Here is a 25,666-nt window from a genome sequence, read left to right as displayed (position 1 = left end):
GTCTCAGTTTAGTCTAGTTTACTGACTTAGCAAGTCTGTTTGTCCCTCTTCTCCCTCTTTTCATCAGCATCTGAAGACAGAAACCTGGTCCTTAACCCCACACCCACAATCACCCCATTTTTCTCCTCTGGCCCTACTATTTCACCCACTTTCTGCACCCACCAGAATTTGATTCTACCTGTCACTTTATGGCTATTTTACCCATTTTAGAATTTTGTAAGAGGTGTCATGATGCTCACTGGTATAAAGGTTTCAGAATCTATGTTTTATTCTTGTGAACAATCAAGATAGTATTTGCAGACGCTAGTGTGATAGCTCCTCTTGTATTCTCTATGAGTCTTTAGATAAACAGTTTAGTGAGCTTACAAGCAGGCTCTCAGTACCCTGGGGTACCATTCATCTTCGCCAGAAAACTCATTCCAAGTAGTTCCACTCTCCTTAGCACCCATGAACCACAAAGTCCTCTCAGCAACGTCTCTCCTCCTTTTCTTCCATTCTCTCTGTTTTACTGTCTTGTCACTTGTTAAAATGATCACCTTTTCCAAGGACTGGCTCTATTCTTCCCTGTGTGAACATTACTCTCCACAAAAAATAAATAAATAAATAAATAAATAAATCCATCTTCTTTATTTTAATTAATCTTCCTATGTTTCAATAGCATCAGCTCATTTTAATATTTAACCTGTTGGTGCTAAGTTTACAGAGATGCTCACCAAAGAGCATCCTATTCAGTACAGTGTCAGTTACTTAAGATACAATGGATGAATATCTGCTGCTTTTCTTCCCGAGCACATGAAGACTGCACTCCGTAGCCTCCTTAGTTAGCTGGGCTATATGGCAAGGAATGTGATGTGTGTGTCCCTTTTGACCTACAGGAGTAAAAATATTGCCATGGCAACTGTAGAGCAGGAATTAAGGTCATAGAGTCATAAGATAAAAACACCTTGGATCTGTGTCACTGCTTGGAGTTGCTCTGCAGCCTTACAGGACTTTCACCAGATTTTCCTTTAGCAGGGAATACCGTTTTATGTAGCAAGAGACTGAGATATAGCATTTATTTGTTTTTGCAGCATAGCTTAACCTTTCCTAGCTAATATAGGATATTTCACTACCTCAAAATTTTAGTTTTAAAGGGCTCCTATTCTAATTGAGTCATTCTCCTTGTCTTCCCTTTTAGGATTTAAGATGCTATAGTAGGTTAAATTATTTAGCCATCTCCTATCCCCAAAGATGTCTATCTTCTTCCTAATCCTTGCAATCTATGTTACATGGCAAGAGAGATTTGGGACTTTGAAATGGGGAGGTTATCCTGGATTATCTGGGCAGGCCCAAGGTAATCACAAACATCACTATAAGTAGGAGGCAGCAGGCTCAGTCAGAAAAAAGAAATGTTATCAATGGAAGTAAAGCAGTCTGAAGATGGAGAAGGGCCTCTGAGCCAAGGATTTCTGCCTCGTGAGACCCATTTTGGTCTTCTGACCTCCCAGAACTGTAAAAAAATAAATCTGTGTTGTGTTAAATCACTAAATTTGTGGTAATTTGTCACTGCAGCGAAAGAAAAGTAGTACAGATGTCAAATAATACTTTACCTTTTCTCGAACATTATGAAAATGACTTTTCTAAAGTCTAAAAGTTCACATATCTAAACACTATGTTTTAAAGATATTCCTCTATCCTTTCTTTATCTAAGGGCTAGTGATTAAGGGTTATTGGAAAAAAGTTTCTTCTCACTGTATTATTATTTTTTTTTTAAGCCTCACCAGATGATGTTTTGTTTTTGTTTTTTGTTTTTTAAATATATTTTATTGATTTTGTACAGAGAAGAAGGGAGAGAGATAGAGAGTTAGAAACATCGATTAAAGAGAGTCATCAATCAGCTGCCTCTTGCAAACCCCCTACTGGGGATATGCCCGCAACCAAGGTACATGCCCTTGACCGGAATCGAACCTAGGACCTTTCAGTCCCCAAGCCGACGCTCTATCCATTGAGCCAAACTGGTTTCGGCACCAGATGATGTTTTTATTGACTTTTAGAGAGAGGAATGAAGAAAGGGAGGGGGGAGAGAGAGAGAAAAACATTGACAAGTTGCCTCCCCTATGCACCCCGACTGGGGATCAAATCCACAACCTCACTATGTGCCATGACTGTCAATCAAGCCCACAACCTTCTGGTATATGGGATGATGCTACAACCAAATGAGACAAATGGCCAGGGCCTTCTCACTGTATTCTTAAACCCACCCATTTTACCATTTTCATCTTATGGGCATGGGTTTTATTTCTTTACTTGCTCTAAAAAGATTCATTGCCTACTTCCATTTCTAAATTATTTAATCTGCCCCAATAAACTGGACCACAGAAATCAATCCATCAAGTCATTTAGGTTCTCCACAGTAAAGATCACCTAGCATTTAATATTCTCCAGCAGGAAGATACACATGGCACAATCTCTGAAGGTGTTTCCCATCCCTTCAGTTTTCATACTTCCAGTAAAGGTTCATAAATGTTACAGATATCCCTGACACCTGTTGAGAAGTATAATGAAAAAGTATCTGTTATACCCGTTTTCTGGTTCCAACTGGGAGACACCTCAGGACTAAATTCTTACGCAGTATGTGATTTTTGTACTTTCTCCAAACAAAAGAATCAGTATTAACTGTATTTTTGCTACTTTCTGCAAACCTGGAGACACTTAAATGAACATATAGCAGTGATTACAGAAAACATCTGTTGAGGTCAGCGAGAAAGATCTCTAAGAACAGGATCATCCTTCACGGTTCCCCTGCCACGAGGTTCTTTCTGCTGCTTCCAGGCTGAATGTCCACATTGTGGAGCCGATACGTTAAGCTTTGAGACAAGAAAAGCAGAGGCCCTGAGAGTTGAAGCAACTTTCCTAAGGTGAGACACAGACTATTTCCAATGGTTGAAAACAAGGACCCTGGAATCCGGGTTTGAATTCAGACTCGGCCTCTTGCTCCTACCTTTATGTATATTTGTGGCGTTCATTGTCTTGCCTGCGAAACTGGGAAACAGAGAAAAACCTTTCTCACAGTGAGGACTGAGTGAGTAGAATTCAAACCAGGTCCCGGCACACAGAAGCAGTATGGACCTGTTCACGGCCGTGGTGTGATGCACTGAGTGAATGATAACTAGGAGTACAGGGCGTCTGGTGCTCCTGTCCGCTGCCCCAACTCTGGATCCTCAAAGCTAGATACAATGTATTTGACTTGGTAGCATGCTAAAAATGCGACTAAGTCAATTGAAAAACTTTTACAATGTTTTCCTTGTTTTTGTAAAACAATACACACTTTTGATAAAGAGTTCAAGCCACAGCAATCCTGAGAAAGAAGAATAAAGTAGGAGGGATCTCAATATCAGATTTCAAGCTGTATTACAAAGCCACTGTTCTCAAAACAGCCTTGTACTGGCACAAGAACAGACATATAGATCAATGGAATGGAATAGAGAATCCGAATATCGACCCAAACCTCTATACTCAATTAATATTTGACAAAGGAGGCATGAACCTACAATGGAGTCAAGACAGTCTCTTCAATAAATGGTGTTGGGAAAATTGAACAGATACATGCAAAAAAATGAAACTAGATTACCAACTTACACCATACACAAAAATAAACTCAAAATGGATACAGGAATTAAACATCAGACGGGAAACCATAAAAATACTAGAGGCATTCACAGGCAGCAAAATCTGACATATGCCAAAAGAACCTCTTCACTGATATTGCCCCCAGGGCAATGGAAGCTAAAGAGAAAATAAACAAATGGGACTACATCAAAATAAAAAGCTTTCTTACAGCAAAAGAAACCATCAACAAAACAACAAGAAATCCCACTGTATGGTAGAACATATTTGCAAATGTTATCACTGATAAAGGTTTAATCTCCAACATCTACAGACAGCTTACAATAAAAGGAAGATAAATTATCCAATTGAAAAATAGGCAATGGACCTAAATAGAATATTTTCAAAAGAAGACAGAAGCAAGGCCAAGAGGCACATGAAAACAGGCTCAAAGTCACTAATTATCTGAGAGATGCAAATCAAAACGACAATGCGGTACCATCTCACACCTGTCAGAATGGCTATCATCAACAAATCAATAATGACAAGTGTTGGCGGGGTTGCGGAGAAAAAGGAACCCTTGTGCACTGCTGGTGGAAATGCAGACTGGTGCAACCACTGTGGAGAACAGTATGGAGTTTCCTCAAAAATCTGAAAATGGAACTCCCATTTGATCCAGTAATCCCACTCCTAGGAATATATCCCAAGAAACTAGAAACACCAATCAAAAAGGATATATGCACCCCTATGTTCATAGCAGCACAATTTACAATAGCCAGAATTTGGAAACAGCCAAGGTGCCCATCAGCAGATGATTGGATCCAAAAACTATGATACATCTACACAATGGAATACTATGCTGCCATAAAAAAGGAATTCTTATCATTTGCAGCAACCTGAATGGAATTGGAGAACATTATGCTGAATGAAATAAGCCAGTCAATGAAAGAAAAACACCACGTGATCTCATTTATGGATAATAAAGAACATTATAAACTGATGAACAAATAAATAGATACAGAGACAGTAAAGCAACAAACAGACTGTCAAATTACAGCAGGGAGGGTGGGGAGATATGGGGGAGATAGGAGATCAACCGAAGGACTTGTATGCATGCATATAAGCATAACCAATGGATGCAAAACTCTGGGAAGGGAGGGCATGTATGGGAGGGGTGGGAGAGCAATGGTAAGATATGTACACATATAATATCTTAATAAAAAATGAAGAAAGAATAAATACTTATAATTACAAAAAAAAAAAAAAAAACCCCACAAACCTACAAAGAAAAAAATATCACCTCAAATCCTTTCAGTTGGAATAGCTCCCTGTGTATATAGAGGGATAGGCAAAAGTAGGTTTACAGGTGTGAGTATGTAAAAGTTTATTCTTGTATTAATCTTGTATTAATTATTCTTGTATGATTTATTTGTATTACAACTGAAAACACACTTTTTGCCCACCTCTATACATCCAGAAAGTGTAGCAGAATCAATGGATAGGTAATTTGGTTCATCATATATTTTTAAAAAAATATATTTTATTGATTTTTTACAGAGAGGAAGGGAGAGAGAGAGCTAGAAACGTCGATGAGAAACATCGACCAGCTGTCTCTTGCACACGCCCCACCAGGGATGTGCCCGCAACCAATGTACATGCCCTTGACTGGAATCGAACCTGGGACCTTTCAGTCCGCAGACCGACGCTCTACCACTGAGCCAAACTGGTTTCAGCTGGTTCATCATATTATAATTCTGCTTTTCAATGAAAAGGCAAATGGATGTCTGAATTGATTTTTAAAAAAATACAAATTCTGGGTGAACAGTTCATTCAGGAAATAGTACCAACTAATGGATTTTTATTTACTTCATTATCCTGTTCACCGAGTGGGACCTATAAATACGTCAAATGTAAACAATATGGGGAACGGGTATAATGTATGAATATGTCCTTGAAATATATGTTGTGCCCTGAGAGAAACGGTATATATTTTTTGTAATCTTTATAATTGTTTGTAAAATTTATAATTTTTTAATTCGATGTTTCCATTTTTTTGTTGGTATTCTTTTTCTATTTGTTTGTAATTTTGTATTTTCCTTTGTGCTTTATATATTAATAAACAAAAAATATATATTTCATTTACCTTAAGTATAAATAAAAAAGAATAATAATATGAAATTATGTCCTCAGGGCGTTACGCACTGACACGTCCTAGTGAAAGAGTACGCGCCCCTTACAGGTTGTGTCATTAAAAGGGGAACTCCCCAGTTAACAGGTTATTCATAAAAAGGCTTCATGTTCAACTTCATTTTTGACTCTCTGACTAGTTAACCAGTTCTCCTAATTCTATAGGATGTATTACTTGAATTTGGTTTATACATAGCAGTTAAAGCTATGTATGGTACCTTCTTCCTGTATTTTTGTTACTTCCTCTTTTTAATAATCTTAAGATGTTTTTAAAAGACAATATAAATAGTCTTAAAGTTCAATACTACAACATGAAATCTCCATTTTCAATGGTTTAATTTACAATGCAAATTTTATTAAAGCGGTGATAAGGCAGGTAAGTATACTTCCTTCTTTGGATATTTCTAAAAGTCTATTCTAAGGTTTTGCTTTCCTAAATATAATAACTAAATAGAAAATGTAGTCATGAATACAATATAGGCATACATATAAAAACAATTTCATGTTAAAATTATCCTATAAGTGCTTGGAATTCAATATGCATCTAAATTATTACTTAATATTTTATACACACACAAATCAGAGATGTATTGACCTTCCTCAGACAGCAACCATAATTTAATCCTTTTTTTTAGAGGGATGCAGAGTCCTAAACCTGATATTTACATTTATTAGTGATTTATACCCTGCCTAATTCTAATGACTTTATGGTACTGGCAGCACCTCTAGCCTACAGTGCCTTTGTGAACATTAAGAAGGGCGCCCTCTGTGTGTGGGCAAGTCGACTGCAGCATTGTTCTCATGCTCTCCCTCCTAGTGTAGGGCACAAACTCACTATTATTAGGTTGGTAATGCTGTGTGGTAGGTTAAAACACAGATTTGGGATTTAAAACAAGCTAGACCTTCTTAAATGGAAGGAGCAGATAATGTAAAAGATTTTTTGGGCCGATGATGTAAAAGATTTTTCAGGCCATAACTGCACATTTGGTGCAGCTAAGGCAGAATGAGAAATATGGGTTACACACACCTGTTTCTTCATGTGATGTGCAGAGACACCTGTACATGCAACATTTTCTTGGAACTACACTCATGTGGAAGTGGCATCTATTATACCTCTTGGAATTAAAGTTCTTGATTAGCTTCAACTATTGTTGCCCCAAAGGGGTCAGCAATGGTGCACTCAGACAGGTCTTGCTTGGACCCTCCCTAAGAGCAGGAGGCGCTGTGAAAGCATAACTATGTAAAGATGCATTTTAAAGGAGCTAAACATAGTGTAGTCATTTGCTTTCTGATTTTGCCAATTAATTATGGGACGGGAATTGAAAAACCCTTTTAGATGGCCATAAACATGTTCACTAGACTGTCTCTAAAACATCAGAAACCTGAAACAGGTTTTGAGCTGATGTCAGATTACGCTTGATCACAGCCATCATGACTGATCTTCCAGAAGAGAGCAGTTTTCAAAGTAATGGCGACAATCTGTTTCTAAAAGTATCTTTGCTGGAGGAATGTCTTCGGGGTCAAACTCTCCAGTAATTTTGGCTCCAGCCAATGCCCTAACTTAGCAATGGAAGAAAATATGTCCAACAAATTACCCACCCTGGACACATTTTCTGACATTGCCTATTTTACTCATCTTTTACTGTGAGAAAGTGTATGGTTGCATCTTCTGCAAATTTAGTAACCTTTAAATTTTCTTATTAAGCAAATTCCTTGATATGGTCTTCGGAGTGATAATTCAGTATATTGTAGGTAAAACAGAAAACCTAATTTTTAATTTGAATATATAGTCTTGCCATCAATTCAACTTGACTTAATTTAAGATATGATTCTAGTTCTTGTGGCTCACAGTGGTTTGTGGAAAAAGTATTATCCCTAATAAGAAAACATGGAGAAAACAAATATAAAAATGTTCTTCCTTTAAAAAAATCACAAAACACTGCAGCCTCTATAAAAAAAAAAAAAAAAAAAAAAAAAAAAAAAAAAAAAAAAAAAAAAAAAGTATAACAGCAGGAAAGCATCATTCAGTGAATTACAGCAATTTTCTGTTCAGCAGGGCCATTTTAGACTATTTTTCTACTTTCAAAGGGAAAAAGAACTAGTGGAAGATATAAGTTCTTCCAAATACTTGTCTATAATTTTATTTTATAGAGCCCATCACTTATTTTCAATATAATAACATTTTTATAACATGACATTTTGATCACCTTGAAATCATTGAGTTATAATTAAATCATAATGTATTCTGTTAGGATGACTCAGAGTTAATTCTGTGAGGATGACTCAGAGTGAAGTCTGCAAAGTCTGCAAAGAGCTCAACTTCAAGGTCCAACATTTAACTGTCAAAAATAAGTTACAGATTGTTCCAATAACAGTAATATAGCAAAGACACATCAAACTTCATTTTCAGTAACTTCTCAGTAAACTTATACGCCAGGAGAATACTAATGACAGGGATAACGACAACAACAGCCAACACAACTACCACTACAGAGATATATTGCCTTTTGTGACCTGGAAAGGAATATTTTACTGTTCCAGTGCCTCTCTTAAGAGCCAGCTATCACACTTCCAGGCTATTCCATGGATTTGTTTGCTGGTTTCCTACCTCCTCGTTAATTGATGGTGGTGTTTTCTATTCTAAAGCAGGGTCACAAATGTCTGCTGGGGAGACAGATAAGATCCTATCTCAGGGATAGGACTGTAGGCACTCAGAAAGGTGGGCGCCCAGGAATTTCTTCCATCTCTTTCTTCCCATCCCCCTTGCAAAACTCTTTGGGGCCATGGTGATCAGGGAGATCAGGGGAAGGTCTCTACTTTGACTTTTCTCATGATCTCAAACTGAGGTTACATAGATGGTCACAAAGACATTCTTATAAGACTGGATAGCGAGAAGATGTCACAATTTTTATAGCCCAATTCTGTATTTCTTTTTAAATATAGGAGAACAACTGAAAGTCAGCAGAGTAACTATTTTGTAATGTTTCTAATCTTCAGCATCTCTCAGACTATCTTGAACATTTGTTGCCAACTTGGTACTTCTGATTCCAATCATCAAAGCATGTTGCAGGTGACACCCTTGCTTTGTGAGAATATGTGCACACACAACAAAGCCTCATTCAAACTGGATTTAGGTATTTTACATAGGAGAATGTCCAAATAACTAAGGATTAATAAACCTTTGAGCAAAACCTTTAAATAGTTTTAACCACTTTTAATAAAAAGATTTCCAAATGTAGCATATGTTTTCTTTTATTCCTAAACAGATTGAAAAGAGCCTCTTACTGTCCTCCAGGACTAGGATTATCATGAACAACAATGACTAAACTGCAGTGGAAGACTTTAAAATAGGCATCTTCGGTGAAGCACACATGAGTCTATGATCAATATAATGTATTATAATCATAAGCACTCCATACATGTTGAATATTGATGTGTCACAAAACCATAAGTTAAAAACTCCAACATACAAGGAAATGTCACAGCATGTAGAAATGTAAGAATAAGTCAGATAAAACAATGATGATAAAGCAGAAATGGAATAAACAGATAACTATGAATATATTAGTAGTCAATAATACTGCTCAAATCAGTAACCTTAGAATATATTTAATTTCTCTACTGCCAGTTTTATTTAGATCACTGGTTTTTCACTTGTGTTCCTGACATGGGAAAGCTCTACTTCATGGCTAAAAAATAACCGAAAAGTACTAGAAAAGTGCTGAAAACTGAAGATATTTTTGCTGCAAATACCTGTCATTATGTCAATCTTCCTCCTGTTACTTAAATTTGGATAATAAAAATATAAACATGTTTTTTAAAATTCTCTTAATTTCATTGAGGAATCTTTATATCACAGTTCTTTACTGCTTGCTTGCCTGGTGTGTCATCTGTACATATCTTAAAAACTAAATACCAATATGTAAATTACCTAAATTTCCCTACCTCTCTGTTACTTATACAAAGTTCTGAAAGACCATTATTTTTTAATATAACATAATATTTATGAATTGTAACATCTTTTTCTAGGTAGCCAAATAGCTGCCATATCAGCCCTTCAGACCCAAGGCTTTCAAAAAGCAGGCAGAAAATAGGGAACACGATAATAAACACAATAGCAAGCATTTCCTGAGAAATGCAACTTCATTGTGACAGTAAGGTGCCAATAATAACATTCTCTCTGTATCCAGCCTCTCTTCCACAAATGTAAACCCTAAATAATCTCGGAAGAATGTTCTACTGCACTTGAATAAAGAGCCTCTGGAAAACTTTTTTTCTTCACTTTTGAATGTTGAATGCTGCTAGCAATCAGGATTCCACATTGCCTTCCCCCCCCCCCCACACACACACACACACACACACACACGCGCGCGCGCACACACACACACACACACACACACACACACACACACACATCTGCCTCTGTGTTAAGACACTGGTTGATGCCAAGTAATGCAAAGCACAGAGGAGTGATTCATGCAGGGGCGGGTGGGGGAGTGAGGAGTGGAGAACATTCTTTACAAGTAGGCAAAAAAGCATTTGTCATGCAAACACAAAGTACTGAAGCAGGTCATTTGAAGGTAAATTTAACCTCATAAAATGATATGAAAAAATTTCTTTAAACGTCCTATTTCCTTCAAGTCATTGTAGTGAAAGCTCTGCAAAGAAATGTTTTTGGTGGTTGTTTTTTGTTGTTGTTGTTGTTGCTATTTTTACACTTGGAGATTTCAGAGAGCACTTCCTTCTGGGAGAGAGACTCTTTCCCCTGTTGTGGCTGAGCTAGGCCTGCTGAGGGTCACCTTGATCTCTTGGACACACTGAATAGTCAGTGACTTTATGCAACAACACTGGAGCGGTTAGGACGTTGACAATGAAGAAGAGAATGTAATATTGTTAGAGAAAGCTTTCTATAGCCGAGTTTGCCACACATTGTTAGCACAAACGGGTGCTCGTGTTTTAAAGAAGCAGAACAAAACAAACGTGGTTGGGTTTTTAATCAAGAAAATAAAGAAAGGAAACAATTCTGGTTAGATTTTTTTTGAGCTCCCTGGGAAACAACAAAACAACAACAGGAAAAGGAGGTTGGATGGATAAAAGCAGCAGCACTTACCGTCTCTCTTCTCAACTTGAAGATTATTCGTAGGAGAATTAAGAGAAACTGCTACAAATTAAATCCTTCATTTGTTCTCACATTCTCCAATTTTCTTAATTTGGAATTCATAAGAACACAAAAGATATTGTGTATTCACATTTCTTACGCCTCCTTTCTCACTCTACAGATGCCTACGCTCTTGAGAGAAACACTAGGTGTGTCCAAACAACATGTGGTGGCACCTCTCTGTCCTTCCTGACTAAAAATGAAGGGAATTGCCAAAGTCCTCAAAGGGCGCTCATGTTCTGGTTACCTCAGCAGGAAAATCAAACCAAACTAAACAAAACCCTTAACAAAACCCACAAACAATTTCCATATTTCAGGTAGTCTCACTTTTAGGGATAGGAGTTGGGTGAGAAAAGACTACCTAGATGCAGATCACAACAATGCTATGGAGTGGAAGGACTCATAGGATCCCCCCTGAGCTTCTCCTTTTGCATGAGGAGACTAGGATCTCAGGGAAAGCCGGGTCCTTGCTAGCCAGAGGCACCACCAGGGCCAGAGGGATGTTTTCTGACTTCTACTGGCTACTATACACATCCTTGTGATGCAAGAAACTACTTAGAGGTTCAATATATAAAATTATCCATATTTTAAATTTACTTCTATAAAAACAATGATTAGTGCCCTAGCAGGTTTGGCTCAGTGAATAGAGCACTGGCCTGCAGACTGAAGGGTCCTGGGTTCGATTCTAATCAAGGGCACGTGCCTGGGCTGCAGGCTCAATCCCCGAGCAGGAGGCAGCCAATCAATGATTCTCTCTCATCATTGATATTTCTATCTCTCTCTCCCTGTCTGAAATCAATAAAAATATATTTAAAACAACAACAAAAACACAAAATGATTACCAATGGTAGGAAGAAAAGTAGGAAAAAGAGCAGGGAAGAAGAGATTCCGTCTCAGCTATGTGAAGGCCTTACCAGGAAAAATGTACTCTTCTAACTCATGTTTTCATGGTGAGGAGGCTTTGACAATTAATTTAACAACTATTTATTGACACACTGCAATAAATAGAATACATTCCTTTCCCCGGGAACTTACAAATTAGTTGGACACACAAGCAACAAACAAGTATAGAAGCAATACAACTGCTGACAGTTGGACATGCTGCTAGGAAAAGCTGAGCAGGTTGGGGAAAGAGTATAAGGGAGGTAGGATGGGAACTATTTTTCTGGGATTGACAGAGAAGGCTGCTAAGGAGGTGGTATTTGAGCAGAGCAGGAGACTGTTGAAACTGATGTGTGAGTTGCTGATAGGATGGTAGAAAGATCTGAGATGAAAAATAGGTCAAGTTAAAGAAAATTTATTCACACTGGACCCAAGTTAGGTCTCCGTTTTCCCCCAAATGTTTTTGCCTGTCCTTTCTTTAGGTCAATACTCACAAGACTGATGAGACAATCTATCTTCTAGGCTGGCAAGAAGACAACTGAATTTATGTGTCTACAGTCAAGCTCTTTATTGCATACAACAAGCTCTTTTCTTTGTGCACCGCAGTGGATTTGGCTCCAGCAGCGCTGTATCTTGATCCCCGATATAACTCTTCCTAATGCTCCCACGCCTGCTCCACGTGCTGACTCAGACCGCCCCCTTACTTAATGGGATGACAGAGCTGCTAACACTTTTCATTGACCCTGAACTCCTCCTTAATGAAACGGGACCAGGTCGGTCAACATAGATAGGCTTCTGCCTAAATTAGAGTGGCCAGCATTGATGCAAGGTTGCTGCTTTTGTCAGAAAGTAATCACATCTCATTTTTAGTGACAGGACAAAAAAAACAAAAAACAAAAAACCCCACAAAAACAAAGATGCATTTTTCACTGCCTGACTGTCAATCTTCCTGACATTGAAGAGGTAAAATTTTTAGGTTCCCTTAGTATCTGCTACTAGGATATAGTCTGAAATTGTGAAACTTTATATATCTCACATTTTTTTTTTTTTTTTAACATATTTTATTGATTTTTTATAGAGAAGAAGAGGGAGGGACAGTGAGTTAGAAACATCAGATGAGAAACATCAGTCAGCTGCCTCCTGCACAACCCCCACTAGGGATGTGCCCGCAGCCAAGGTACATGCCCTTGACCGGAATCAAACCTGGGACCGACGCTATATCCACTGAGCCAAACCGGTTAGGGCTATCTCACATTTTTAGACAAAACACTAGATTTCACATAAGAAGCCAAAATGAAGTGTACATTGAGCGCAGATCTAAAACATATATGGGTTAGTGGCGGAGAGGTCTGCTGCATGTGCCCTGGCTGGGAATTGAACCATGCATGACCTCCTGGCTCATACATCGACACTCACCACTGAGCCATACCGGCTGGGCAAAGAAAAAAGCATGATAAATCCAAGAATTAAAATAAGAGACAGCAGCATCAAATACTGAAATCATTTCAACAGGTTCTAATATTCAAAAATGTTTTGTTTCTTGTTCTCTCAGAAAACCATCAATAGTTTTGTGATGACAATTTTGTAAAAAATATGTTTTTATTGACCTTTAGAGGGAGAAGAAGGGAGAGGGAGAGAGATAGAGAAACATGGATGTGACAGAGAAACATTGATTGGTTGCCTCCTGTAAGCACCCTGACCATGAAAAGGACAAGACTCATATAAGCTAATTCATATGTGGGATATAAAACAAAAAGCAACAAATGTACAAACAAAATAAACTTGTAGGCACAGATATCATTAAGGATGGTTACCAGAGGTAAGGGGTGAGTGGAGGATGAAGATGGTAATGGGGGTCAAATATTTGGTGATGAATGGAGACTAGACTTTGGGTGGTGAGTACACCATGGAATATACAGATGATATAATAAAAATTTATAAGTTTTATAAGTTTATACCTGAAATTTATACAATCTTATTAATCAATACTACCCCAATAAATTAAAAAATTTGTCCAATTGATCATGAAATGGACTGACCTTATGACTAATGGTGCGCTAAGTTGCTCAGTTTAAGATGTTTTTAATGTCATTTCAGAAAGCATAAGTTTCTGTACTAGTTATTTGTAAATGTGTAGTTATCCAATATAATGAAAATGTGATTTTATTTCCGTATAGATGAAATACTGTTCTACTTTAACCCATTCATTCCCATTTAAAGTTTTATATGGATCACTATTAAGAGCAACTAAAATAGTGCAGTTTTTTTTATGTAATATGAATGTTTTTTTGTGTGCACAGAATAAAAATAGGCCTAAGCCACTAGCAGCAAAAAACTAAGTGCTTTCATTGTCTACAGTAATATTTCATATTATATAAGGTAGCACTGTTTTGCTTATTAAGCAGTAAAGGTATTTGCAATTTGAGCTCTTTAAAGGAGTCAAAGAAAAACGCTTGGCCTTTATTTCTGATATGATTCAATAATATACTTTCCAGTCAGCTGGTAATAGATAGTAGTGTCCTCTCTTTAACTCAATTTTTTTACTGCAATCCATCTAGCACTGTGTAGACCTTGTCAGCTAATTGGCTGCCCATCTTCCTAACCTATGCTTACTTCAGCCATTGTAAAACTGAGTTTTCAATCAATCATATAACTGGTCAATTCATCAAGACACTAAGCTTAAGAAGATGTCAGCAAAACGTGTGCTCCAATATCAACACATCATAACCCGAAGAAAACTGGGGGATGGGGATTGGGGAGGGCTGCTTTCATGACAAGGTATATAATTACTTACCTTACTACAGCTTTTATACTAATGTAACCAGAAAAATCTCTAAATCTTACTGAGGAAAAAGCGAAATAAAAACCATGCCTAGCATCTGAAAATAAAGTGAGTCAAACTATTTCCTTGCTTATTTGGTAATGTCCAATAGGAACAATTTCCCTATCCTTCAGCATTTTTCCTTTAAGTCATGAAGAATGAGAAGCTAAGACAGGGGCCATGCCCCTTTATGGGTGAGGGGTGGGGGTGGGAATCTTCTGTAGGGTCGGCAGCAAGAGCCTGTGGGAAAGAGAGATTTTGATGGACACTATTAAAGAAAAGACCTGAGGCTCATCTGTACCTCCCCGAATCATCTGACCCCTAGGTGACCGCTGGGCGCTCTGACTGGCGCAGTGTCTGGGGGAAAGGTTAGAGCAGCCTCTGCTGCACCCTCTTCTCAGGGAAGCCACGAGGAAAGCCCTGAAGCCCCTCAGGACTCGCTCTATGCTGGAGGCTTCCTTCTGCATCTCCCCCTTCCCTCACAGAGCCCGTAAGTGCCAACTGAACAGACCAGCCAATCAGTTTAAAGAAGCCACTGTATAAATAAGGCAATTTAAAATATTTCCGCTCAAAGAAACTGAGAGACTTTGGAAAAGTTAGTCACAACGTTAGATTATACAGCCAAGTTGGATAGCCTGTATTATGCGCATGTTACATTACTATGAGGCTTCTTTGCTTCATGACAACATTATCAAGGTTACTGTTATAAACATAGAAATACGATAGATCACTTTAGTAATCATCACAGAGCTGAGAAGTTACTTCATTTATATTATACAAATGTGGGAAGTTAAAGCTTGGACTAGAGACACATGTTTCCTGTATTATCCAATTATTAACAAAATACTATTTTGATTTATTAAATATATAAATATGGGCAGATTTTGCATTGTAGTGGGAGACAGATCTGAAGGTAGGTAGCTGGGACGGAAGCTCTGGAAACACATGTATCTTTAATAAACCTCTGTTCTATCACCTATAAAGTGGTGATAATTATAATACGTCCCTTGGCTACGATGAGGATCAAATGAGAATCTGTTTAGAAAAGTAATTGGTAAGCTATAACTAGCTAAATAAATGTAATTGCTATCATTATTCTAAAGATTGCCTTTCAAAAGAGTATGGCCTGGAGAATAACTGTAAGAAACATTCCCAAATTATTGTGTATGTGCTACTCACACTTAGAGACATTCCCAAAACATAGAACCAGAAAATACCCAATTAGAAGTACTCTTTTTCTATATGTACTTTAACTTCTTTTCATCCTATGCTTGAAGTTATCCCCTATCCAATCTTATATAAGATGACCCTGGGGTGGCTCAGGCCACACAGAAGCAAGGCTGTGTATCGGAGAGCTTTACATAGAGTTTCCACTTTGAGGTTGTATGTCAGAACCCACCTTGCAGTGGGATAAATCACCATAAACAGCAAGCTGACAGCCAAAGTCAACGAGACAGTGAGGCTAAGGGTAAGGAATTAGGCCAACGTACAAAGAAATGGGAATAAGTCAAACTTGGAGTGAAGAGTCCTGGATAATTAGGAAAGTAACTCATCATGTGCCTTTTTCAGTAGGGTGTATGGTGAGTCATTTACTTAGAAATAAATGGTAATTCTCTATGTCTGAATTCCTTTCCCTGGCTCCACCTGTTTCTAGCAGACTCTTCCATTTTTGCTTCACAGCAACGATTGTTGGGAGTAAGGGGAGGATGTCGGGTAGGTAGAGGGTGATTTAGCAAAAAAGAAAAAAAAAAGAGAACTCATAGACATGGACAACAGGGTGATGATTCAGACTAAAAATATGAGTTTCACTGGAAAAACTATAAGGCAGGCATTTGTTTTTTTCATTCACTAACACACCCCAAGCTCCTAGAATAGTGCCTAGCACAAAACACTAAATAGACTAAATGAATGAATAAATAAATGCCTCCCTGAGGTAGCCATTTATCTGCATATTTTTCTAGTTCTACCTCTTTCAGGAATTTCCTTAGCTTGTTGTTTCTTTCCTATGGGGAAAGATTGAGAAGTCAAAGTCCAAATTCCAAATGAGGCAGTGGACTTCATACCTGTTGTCTATTTCACTTTCAGATTTTTGGTAAATCTTAAAGTTTCTGAGGACAGTAGCATTTGATTTCCAATGTTGATTTGATAGCATCATGTTTGGTTAATTCTTCAAAGAAAACTTAATAATATTGTTAATGCTAGTAATGATAGCAATCGATTATTGCATATATATTTACTTTGGCTAAGCACTTCAGTCACATTTATCTCATGTAATTTTTGCAAGGGCTTTATGAGATGGTAATGAATAGATGAGATTTAAAGATGCCATACAAGTAGCAAAACCAGGAGCTGAATGGGTTTGACAACAAAGCTGTTTTAATTTTCACTTCTGGTTATTATAATGGGCAGAATGCATGATGCTAATAGGCTCAACTAAAAATAAAATTATTAGATATGAGCATATCAGAAAACAAATATAGATTATTTCTTGCTCATAACAAACACCACATTGGCTGCAATAAATTCTTATTCATCAACCTGTCTCTTTACTGAAAATGAAAACTATCCATTAATTTGACTTACAAATTTTTTCTGGTATCCTGCTTGGAGTTTGATGGGCACAGCCCTTAAATCAAGATATCAAACTCTTTTCCAAGCACCTTCTGTGTGATGGCTCCATATATGATGGACAAGGTGGACAAGTAGAGGATAAAAGCAAGGGAAGGTTGCTCCTGTCGCTCGGCCTTCCAACAGGAGGCTAAACAGCTTCCAGACAGAGTAAGCTGACAGTCCTCTCCACCATGCCAGGTGCACATCAATCAGGCTCAGAGGACTGAATGACTGATTTCAAGGGAGGGGAAAGGGAGTGCCCTTTGGCCTTAAGTAGCTGCCCTAGACTACACTGTGAATGCTAAGAGGTATTTTTCCTGTGTTTTAAAGGTAACAACTGCAATTATTTCCAAGCACATAACTGCAGTTATTCATAGAGAATTCAATAAAGGTCAGGGAGCCTCTCAGACTGAAGTATGGTTTCTGGAATGGAGCCAATTACTGGCTGCATCAGAAAAGGAAAAACAGCCGGTAGATAGGAGGCTCTGAGCACTGAGAAATGAATGAGCCATCCCCAGATGGAGAAGTCTGGGTCCTCACCGGTTCATCCTTTCTGACAAGTCAGACGTAGGGGTGTCGAACTCAATCAGAGAAGGGGCCAAAATCTAAAATCCAGCCTAAATCGCGGGCCGAATGGTTTACTGAACAGTCATAAACTGTCATTGTGATGGAAACGCAGCGGAGTGCAGTGATGACAGCGCGGTGCGGGCCACATTGCAAGGCCCGGCGGGAAGGATTTGGCCCGCGTCCTTGTGTTTGACACATGTGAGGAACAAGGAATCCTGCAGGAGTCAGGAGATGTCTATGATGAATTTCCAATTTGGGAACAAGGATATTAGGACAAGGTGTGGATGCTGTTAGTCTGATTCCTATCTCTCAAGTAACAAAGCCTTCCATGAGATGACATATAACATAAAACACTTGGGAATATCAGGTTTTTAGAAGCATATGAAGAGATAAAAAAATAATCCAGTTTTTCTTGTCCACACTTTTTTTTTTTTTAAGCATTTCAGAAAAAATACTACTATTAGTAATATTACCTTAAATTTATGGAGTGATTAAAATATTCCAGGGACTGTATTAAGCACAACCTTCATCAAAATTCTGTAAGTATTATCATATGAATTTTACAGGCTATGCTATGTATCAGTTTGCAGAGGGAGGAAGGTTGAACTGAATTATATATATTTAAATATTTGACAGCAGTAGGAGATGATAGTGAAATGGAATGCAGATGTTTTTATAGTCTTTGAATATGATGTACCTCTAAGAAAAACTTAGTAAACTTATTAAAATCAATTACATAAACTTACGTTTAAATCACAAAATATACAATGATTATTACTTTATGGTTATATAATTATCCAAATAATGTTTCAAAATCATCTGAATCCCCTATTTTATGCAAAGGGATCTAATATACAAAAGACAAAAATATAGACAACAATTCTAAATATCTCCTGGGATGTTAGGATCTTGAAAACAGTAAGCTCTGGAGACTTTCCCTACTAATTAGTGGTCAACTATGTCTTAGAACAGTGGTTGGCAAACTGGCTCATGAGCTACAAGCGGCTCTTTGGCCCCTTGAGTGTGGCTCTTCCACAAAATACCATGTGTGGGCGCCCACATACAGTGCGATTGAAACTTCGTGACCCATACGCAGAAGTTGGTTTTTGGCCTGGGTGAGTCTATTTTGAAGAAGTGGTATTAAAAGAAGTTTAAGTTTTAAAAATTTGGCTCTCAAAAGAAATTTCAACCATTATACTGTTGATATTTGGCTCTGTTGACTAAAGAGTTTGTCGATCACTGTTTTAGAAGGATAACTCATATTTCTAAGCTTACATATTCTTATTAAATGTTTTTCTTCCACAAGAGGTTAAGCAATTGGCTCAGAGTTACAGTTGTGAAATTTCAGTTTAAGGCTACTGCCCATTAGGGAAGCTAGCAAAGAAAACCACTAACAAAAGTCTTTCTTCTAAGAAAGAGTAAAGCAAAGTCTAATTTAGCTAACACCAACTGATGCCTTTCTTAATACAGAGGAAGAGAGGAAGGAATATAAAATGATCATTAGGAATTTACATAGGCATCTAATGAAAAACTTCTTCCATTTCACTAAGTTCACAAAGTATTCATACTCTTTCTGAACCACCAGTCTTAGCACGAGCCACTGAATGGGAATTTACTGCCAATAATTTCTCACAGCATTCTGTTTCTCAAAGCTTTCAAACTGATTATTATAACAAAAGTAAAGGAAACTGCCAAGCACCCGGTGTTCTGTTCCTTTGAAATGTTTCTGGTCACCGTCACTGCTAACAGAAGCCCACAAGTGTTAACTAGACATTGACTGAGATGTTCAGTAAATAGGTTAACATATTCTTTGGCTTAAAAGAGACAGTGACAAAAATGTAAATTCACTTTCTTCTCCCTATCAATCACTAATATTAGAATTACATTTAAATTTTTAAATATGCCACGAAATGATCACTCAGCTTTTAATTTGAAAAGCAAATGTGAATGCAATGCTATTAAGTGAAGAAAGAAACTGCTCAAAGTTGTTTTTCATGGATATAAGAATTATGACAGGTACACTGGGGTATATTAAGATAATATATACTCCACAAGGGGTACATAATACTTTGATTTTTCTATTTTTCTTTCAACAAAATAGCTTATAGGTATGTTACTACATAATGAAAATAATAACTACCTATTTGTATAATTCACCATTTATAAATTATTTTTATTAATGCCATCACATTATCAGTTACTACTACTTTATGCAAAGTCCCTTGCTAAGGAACTGAGAGGCAGAATTATTATCAAATTTCACTGCAGAGGGAGAAGTTAATAATAATATACAGCTAATTATAATAACAATTTGGGCATCGGAAAATATTACTCCTCAGAACCTCATTTTACATAGTTTACCACTATTGAATATTTTAAAATTCATAAGATTGTAGATGTACATTTTCCCCCACTTTGGTACACCATAATGCTCATATGACTTATGAATTGGATATTTCCTTGTTTTACATGAAATTGTGGAACTGTAGCCATACAGGACTGAAAATACATATGAATCTTATGTTTAGTTAGTGACAGTACCTGCAAAATCTCATCCAATGATCTCATCGAATGCATAGAGAAATGGGCTCCACATTTAGTGGATGACCTTTATTGTTCTAGAATGTTCACCTGGAGGAAAGAGAACCTTTCTGAATTTGTAACATTATTAGCACAATAAAATTAACACACTAAGGAAGAATCAGTATTGTCAACCAACTCTCTCAAAATAAGGCAAAATCTCATATGATAGATGAAATGGAACCCTGTAAGCCTGGACAGATTGTCTCACCACAGGTTCCTCCCCAAAAGCTCTGACATGTATACTGACAGAAAGTAGCTAGCTCTTTTATAAAAAAACTAAAAATTCCATTCATCTTCTATTCTCCGACATTTTTTAAAAGCACGATCATATATAAATTCACTTTTTTGTTATTCACTTCACTTTAGTTTTCACTCTGAACTGCTGAGTAATTTTCACTCATACAAGAAGTAGTAGAAAATAGCATTATGCCCAAAATGCCATTTATCTTCACTCAAACTATGTGTTTGTCTTGACTTAGAAAGAGTGACATCCAGAGGCAAAATGCAATGTGAATGCATTATGTGTATGGAGACAGACTGCATCAGTAATAACCACCTTGAAATACAGTGGCAGCCCACAATCAAGGACATCAGCACAAGCAGAAAGTATCTGTCCATTTGTTCTTCAGAATAAGGCAAAATTGCAACTTTTTAAATAAGTAATTTGATGCAGCTTTGGTTTATTTTATCAGTTATGCTTTACAATTAAAAGGGTGATTCATTTAATAACATTTTTTATAAGAAACACATTGTCAAATTATACTAGCAAACGGAAATAAAGTAATCCATCCAACCTTTTAGTTTTTTATATCACCTGACAGAGCATTCTCCTTAAAAAAGGAAAAGAGAAAAGTCTGAAGCAGTATGAGTAGACAAAGCTTTTACAAGGATATAGCTAAAGTAAGTCTATTATAACTAGATGTAACTGATGTCTAGAATCAATAAAATTACATTGTTTGTCAACATCTGTCAGTAAAAAAACTGGCAAAAATCATCTCTCACAGGTTTCCATCTCTCTGGTGCAGGTTAAGTATTTCTGGATGTGTGGCGACCTCTTCAGGACACCAGTACCATTAGACTGAGGTAGCCAAGGAATAACAGATATGGTAACTCATGGGGTCCTGACACTCTTGCTTATCCATCTGATCATCAAAGTAGTGTCTCCCCAACTGAAAGTACTCTATTTGGCTTCTTTTGTAGGTCATATGTCCCATGTTATATCCTGGTTGCATATGTCTATATCTTATGTGTTCTTTTACATGCAAAACCCTTTGGGAGAAAGTTTCTTATTTGTTTCAGAATTCTCAATCAGAAGTAACAGAGTATGCCTTGAACTGAGACCAACATAGCTTGAGAAAGGAAAGAGGAGGATAGGAGGAAGAAAAGGAAGGAATTTACAGTGCATTTATGCAAGGTATATTTTTATAATTTTGAAAGAGAAAGTATATAACTAAAATGTAAGAATAAAAATATCACAAACCACGAAGTCATTAAAACTGAAAGTTCTAATCCTGGCAAAAAAGCCGCAAAATCTATCTGGTAGGTTTACATAAAGCTTATTTATGCAGTTGTCTAAAACAACTTAAGAGTCTCATGCTCTACCGCTGAGCTAGCCGGGCACCTCAGATGTCTAAAACAACTTAGATTGTTTTCATAATTTTAGGTTAAATAACCTGAAAATAAGCAAACCACGTTACAAATGAATTTCACAAAATTCCTGGATGTAGAGATAATTTATTACTATGTCACTTCTTTTGCTATGCCCAAGTCCTTTTCCACTTACAACTACATAGGTGGGCTAATAAATGTGGTAGTATTACTTGGAAAACATCTACTTTCAATTTGGAACAAAGAAATGGCTTTGATAAATTATGTTAATTCTATCTACTAAATAGTCTTTAATTTTACAATTCTTTTCCATCTCTGCCATAGTTTAGGCTTTTGTAATATTTTGCCTAATTGGTCTCCCTGGTCTTAAGTGTTCAAAATTTTCATAAAAGAATGTTAGAAAAAATATTAAGATCTTCATTAGCATAACAAACATTTAATAGCTATGTTAGGTCCTGAGACATTAATATAAAACTATTACTTTCATAATATCTCCTATAATGATAAGAAGTTAAGAGTTAAAATAAACTCATTGTTATAACAAATATCTACTGGTTCATCTCAAGAAGGAGGAAGAATGGAAAGGAGAAAAGGGTACAAATAAAAGGAGAGAAACAATTAAATAGCTAACAATGTAGTTCGATAAACAAGGCATTTGTTTTGGAAGATAATCAGATATAGAACAGAAAACACAGGCAAAGGGAAATCAGAGACAGAAAGGCTGAGAAAATGGATAGAGCTGGAGAGCATTATGCTAAGTGAAATAAGCCAGTCAGAGAATGGTAAATCTCATATGATCTCTCTCACTTATGAAATATAATGAACAACATAAACTGATGAACAAAAATAGATCCAGAGACAGAGAAGCATCAATCAGGCCATCAAACCTCAGAAGGAAGGTAGAGGAGGGTGGGGGTAAGGGAGAGAGATCAACCAAAGGACTTGTATGCATGCATATAAGCCTAACCATAGACACAGATACCAGGGGGCTGGGGGCATGAGGGGGGGGCAGTGAGGGGAGTAAGGATACATACGTAATACCTTAATCAATAAAGAAAAATTACATATTTAAAAAAGCAGAAAATTGAAATCAATACCCATGTATAATCTCATTATAAAAACCTATATTGTGAAATACTGATTGATTAGTCTGTTATAATAGTACTAAAATCAAGTAGTTTCTACCTTAGCAATTTGATTGACATAAATAAGATTGTATTAAAGTCTTAAATATTGAGATTGATCTGATGATTTAAAGCACTCTACTTCAAAAAAAAAAAAAAAGTGACAAATGAAAAATAACTGATTAACTATTAGAAACTTTAAAAGAAATAAATTAGTGCTATTAAATTTAGTCCTGGGTATGGCACGTTCACCATTTGCATTCATGGTAAGTCACAAAGGACATAGCTAATTGAACCTATCTATGGTAAGTCCAGTTCTTACAGTGAGGCTAATAATGCTGCAGGTAAGGAAATGAGCACCCATCACTGTCTATAAACATGGCCTGTAGGCCATGTGTGCACAAAGCTTTCACTTCTAAGAACATCCTCCAGTATTAACCTTCATGACCACATGCATTTAGAAAGTGTAAGGGCAATACTCTTAGAAAAACCATTCTTATGCCTCTGATTACATGTTTTTCTATTTTAATGTCTTATTTCATCTACTATTTCCCTTGCATTATCTCTTGCATTTTACGTAATTTAACATTAGATGTATAACATAACATTTTAAGTATATTATGCTCTTTAAGTTTCTAGAAACTTAAAGTATGCCTTTATAAAAGTCAGGTCTACTTTGTGCTGCAAAAATGAAAAAATATTTCTTTCATGTTTTGCCAATGTTAAACCATAGTCGCTGTATTCCATGTTCACATATTTCATTGTTATAATTTCATGTTACAGTGAGTTCTATTGGCCAAGAGTCCCAAGAAGACAAAATCAGTTCCTCTCCCGCTTTTCTTCCCAGAAAACTTTCCAAAGGAAACAGGTTTCTTTCTATAAATTGTGTTTTGTTTTTTTAAAAATAAATTTATTTTAAATTTCTGAATTTAATGAAAAATATTTTTCTCTTTTTTTCCAGTTGTCATTATTATTTGTGGGACTGCCAAGTTATCAAAGCTGATATAACTCACTAAGATTTTAAAGAAAGTATTTGATAAGAAAATGAGTTAAACATCATTCTAGAGTTATTTTTCTGTCACACTAGATTAACAATACTAGAAATGACTACCATTATAAATTAGAAATAATTTTTATATTGTCTTATTTTCAAAATCCAGAGGCAAAATAAACTGTAAATTTTAAAATACATGAATGTAGCCTGGCTGGTATGACCCAGTAGGAGGTAACCAATCGATGATGTTTCTTTCTCATTGATATTTCTATCTTTCTATCCCTAGCCCTTCCTCTCTACCTAAAAATAAACATTTTTTTTAAAAAACATACATGCAGCCCTGCTGGTGTGGTTCAATGTATTGAGCATCATCCTATGAATCAAGAGGTCACAGTTCTATTCCCATTCACGGTTCTATTCCCATAACTCTAGAATGATGTTTGGGCTCAATCCCCAGTAGGTGGTGTGCAGAAGGCAGACAATCCATGTTCAGGGCTAGCCTAGCCAAACCATGAAAAAACTTTAACTACTCCTTGTTCCTTTTTCCCTTTCCTCACTCTTAAGGACTTCCTACCTGTTGACTGGGCTGCCCCAAAGTCCTAAACAATGTCTCACATATGCTGCATCTTTCCCACCAGGAACTGTAAATAAATCCTTATCTGTCCCCTGACCCTTTACCCCAAATCTTTCTTTTTTGTTTCTTAAGAAGGCACTTTTCTGGTACATTAACTCAAGCCAACATGTTAATTGATTCTAATATAAGAGAAAGCTTCCTTTCTCATTCCTGGAACATACATGTGACTTTAGGGAAAAATCTATTAAAATGAATGAAACTAGTGATGGGAAATTTTAACACTGAATAAAGCAGCAGAACAAATGATTTTTAGAAAGGTGTTCTTGGGATATCTTTTGTATGATAATCACCCTGCATATGCAAATATCTAAGCTGCACAAGAAAAAATAGGCTGAACTAGAGAAGGATTAGTACATATTTTTGACACATTTAAACTACTGAATAGTCTTCTCTGTATTGGTGCAAAATTGATCTAGATGCTAAAAATAAAAGTACAGTCTAATATATATGCAAAATTGTAATCAAATGTTGAAACAAGAAAATTAGTCATCAATGCTTAGTCAACCAACTGAGATGATCACATTTCTATGCTAATCCTGTGTTTTTAATTAACAGATAAAGCAGAAGGGGGTATCTAAACAATGGTGTTTAAAAAAATGAAAAAATAAATTTTTAAGCTCTAATTAAGTGGAGAAGCAATAACAAAACTACCGCTGCACTTCAGCAACTGTTCATTAAAAAAAAACACACACAATAAAAACCCTTGGCATATTTCTAAAATTACATTCCAAAGGCTCCTGGACCCTCTTCTGTTTTACTCGTGATCATAAAGAGTACAGATGTAGAATATAAGCTGAGCCATTATGCCAAATACCATCTGGCCTGCTGCCCTGAATCTAATTGGTCAGCAGACCAGTTCTTGTGGAAGGCAGTGGGGTCTCAGTGCAGTTCCAGAGAGAGTGCCGGCATTCAC

At 36.7% G+C, this 25,666-nt stretch overlaps 1 protein-coding gene across 15 annotated transcripts in view; it reads right to left on the bottom strand.

The window, feature by feature from the left end:
- The window catches only part of FER (FER tyrosine kinase), a 242,510-nt gene that overhangs the window by 36,453 nt on the left and 180,391 nt on the right, over nucleotides 1-25,666 (bottom strand). Inside the window, exon 18 of one of the 15 annotated variants that reach the window (XM_045571832.1) lies at nucleotides 21,089-21,742. The exons of the other annotated variants lie outside the window; for them this stretch is intronic. Within the exon in view, the coding sequence (XP_045427788.1) occupies nucleotides 21,649-21,742 (94 nt within the window). The 3' untranslated portion in view covers nucleotides 21,089-21,648. Of the gene's footprint in view, nucleotides 1-21,088; nucleotides 21,743-25,666 lie in introns of those variants that run through there. 15 annotated transcript variants of the gene reach the window in all.

This window comes from Pipistrellus kuhlii, unplaced genomic scaffold (assembly GCF_014108245.1).
Source record: "Pipistrellus kuhlii isolate mPipKuh1 unplaced genomic scaffold, mPipKuh1.p scaffold_m20_p_4, whole genome shotgun sequence".
NCBI classification, from domain to species: domain Eukaryota; kingdom Metazoa; phylum Chordata; class Mammalia; order Chiroptera; family Vespertilionidae; genus Pipistrellus; species Pipistrellus kuhlii.
This window is presented reverse-complemented; position numbering and strand designations above follow the sequence as displayed.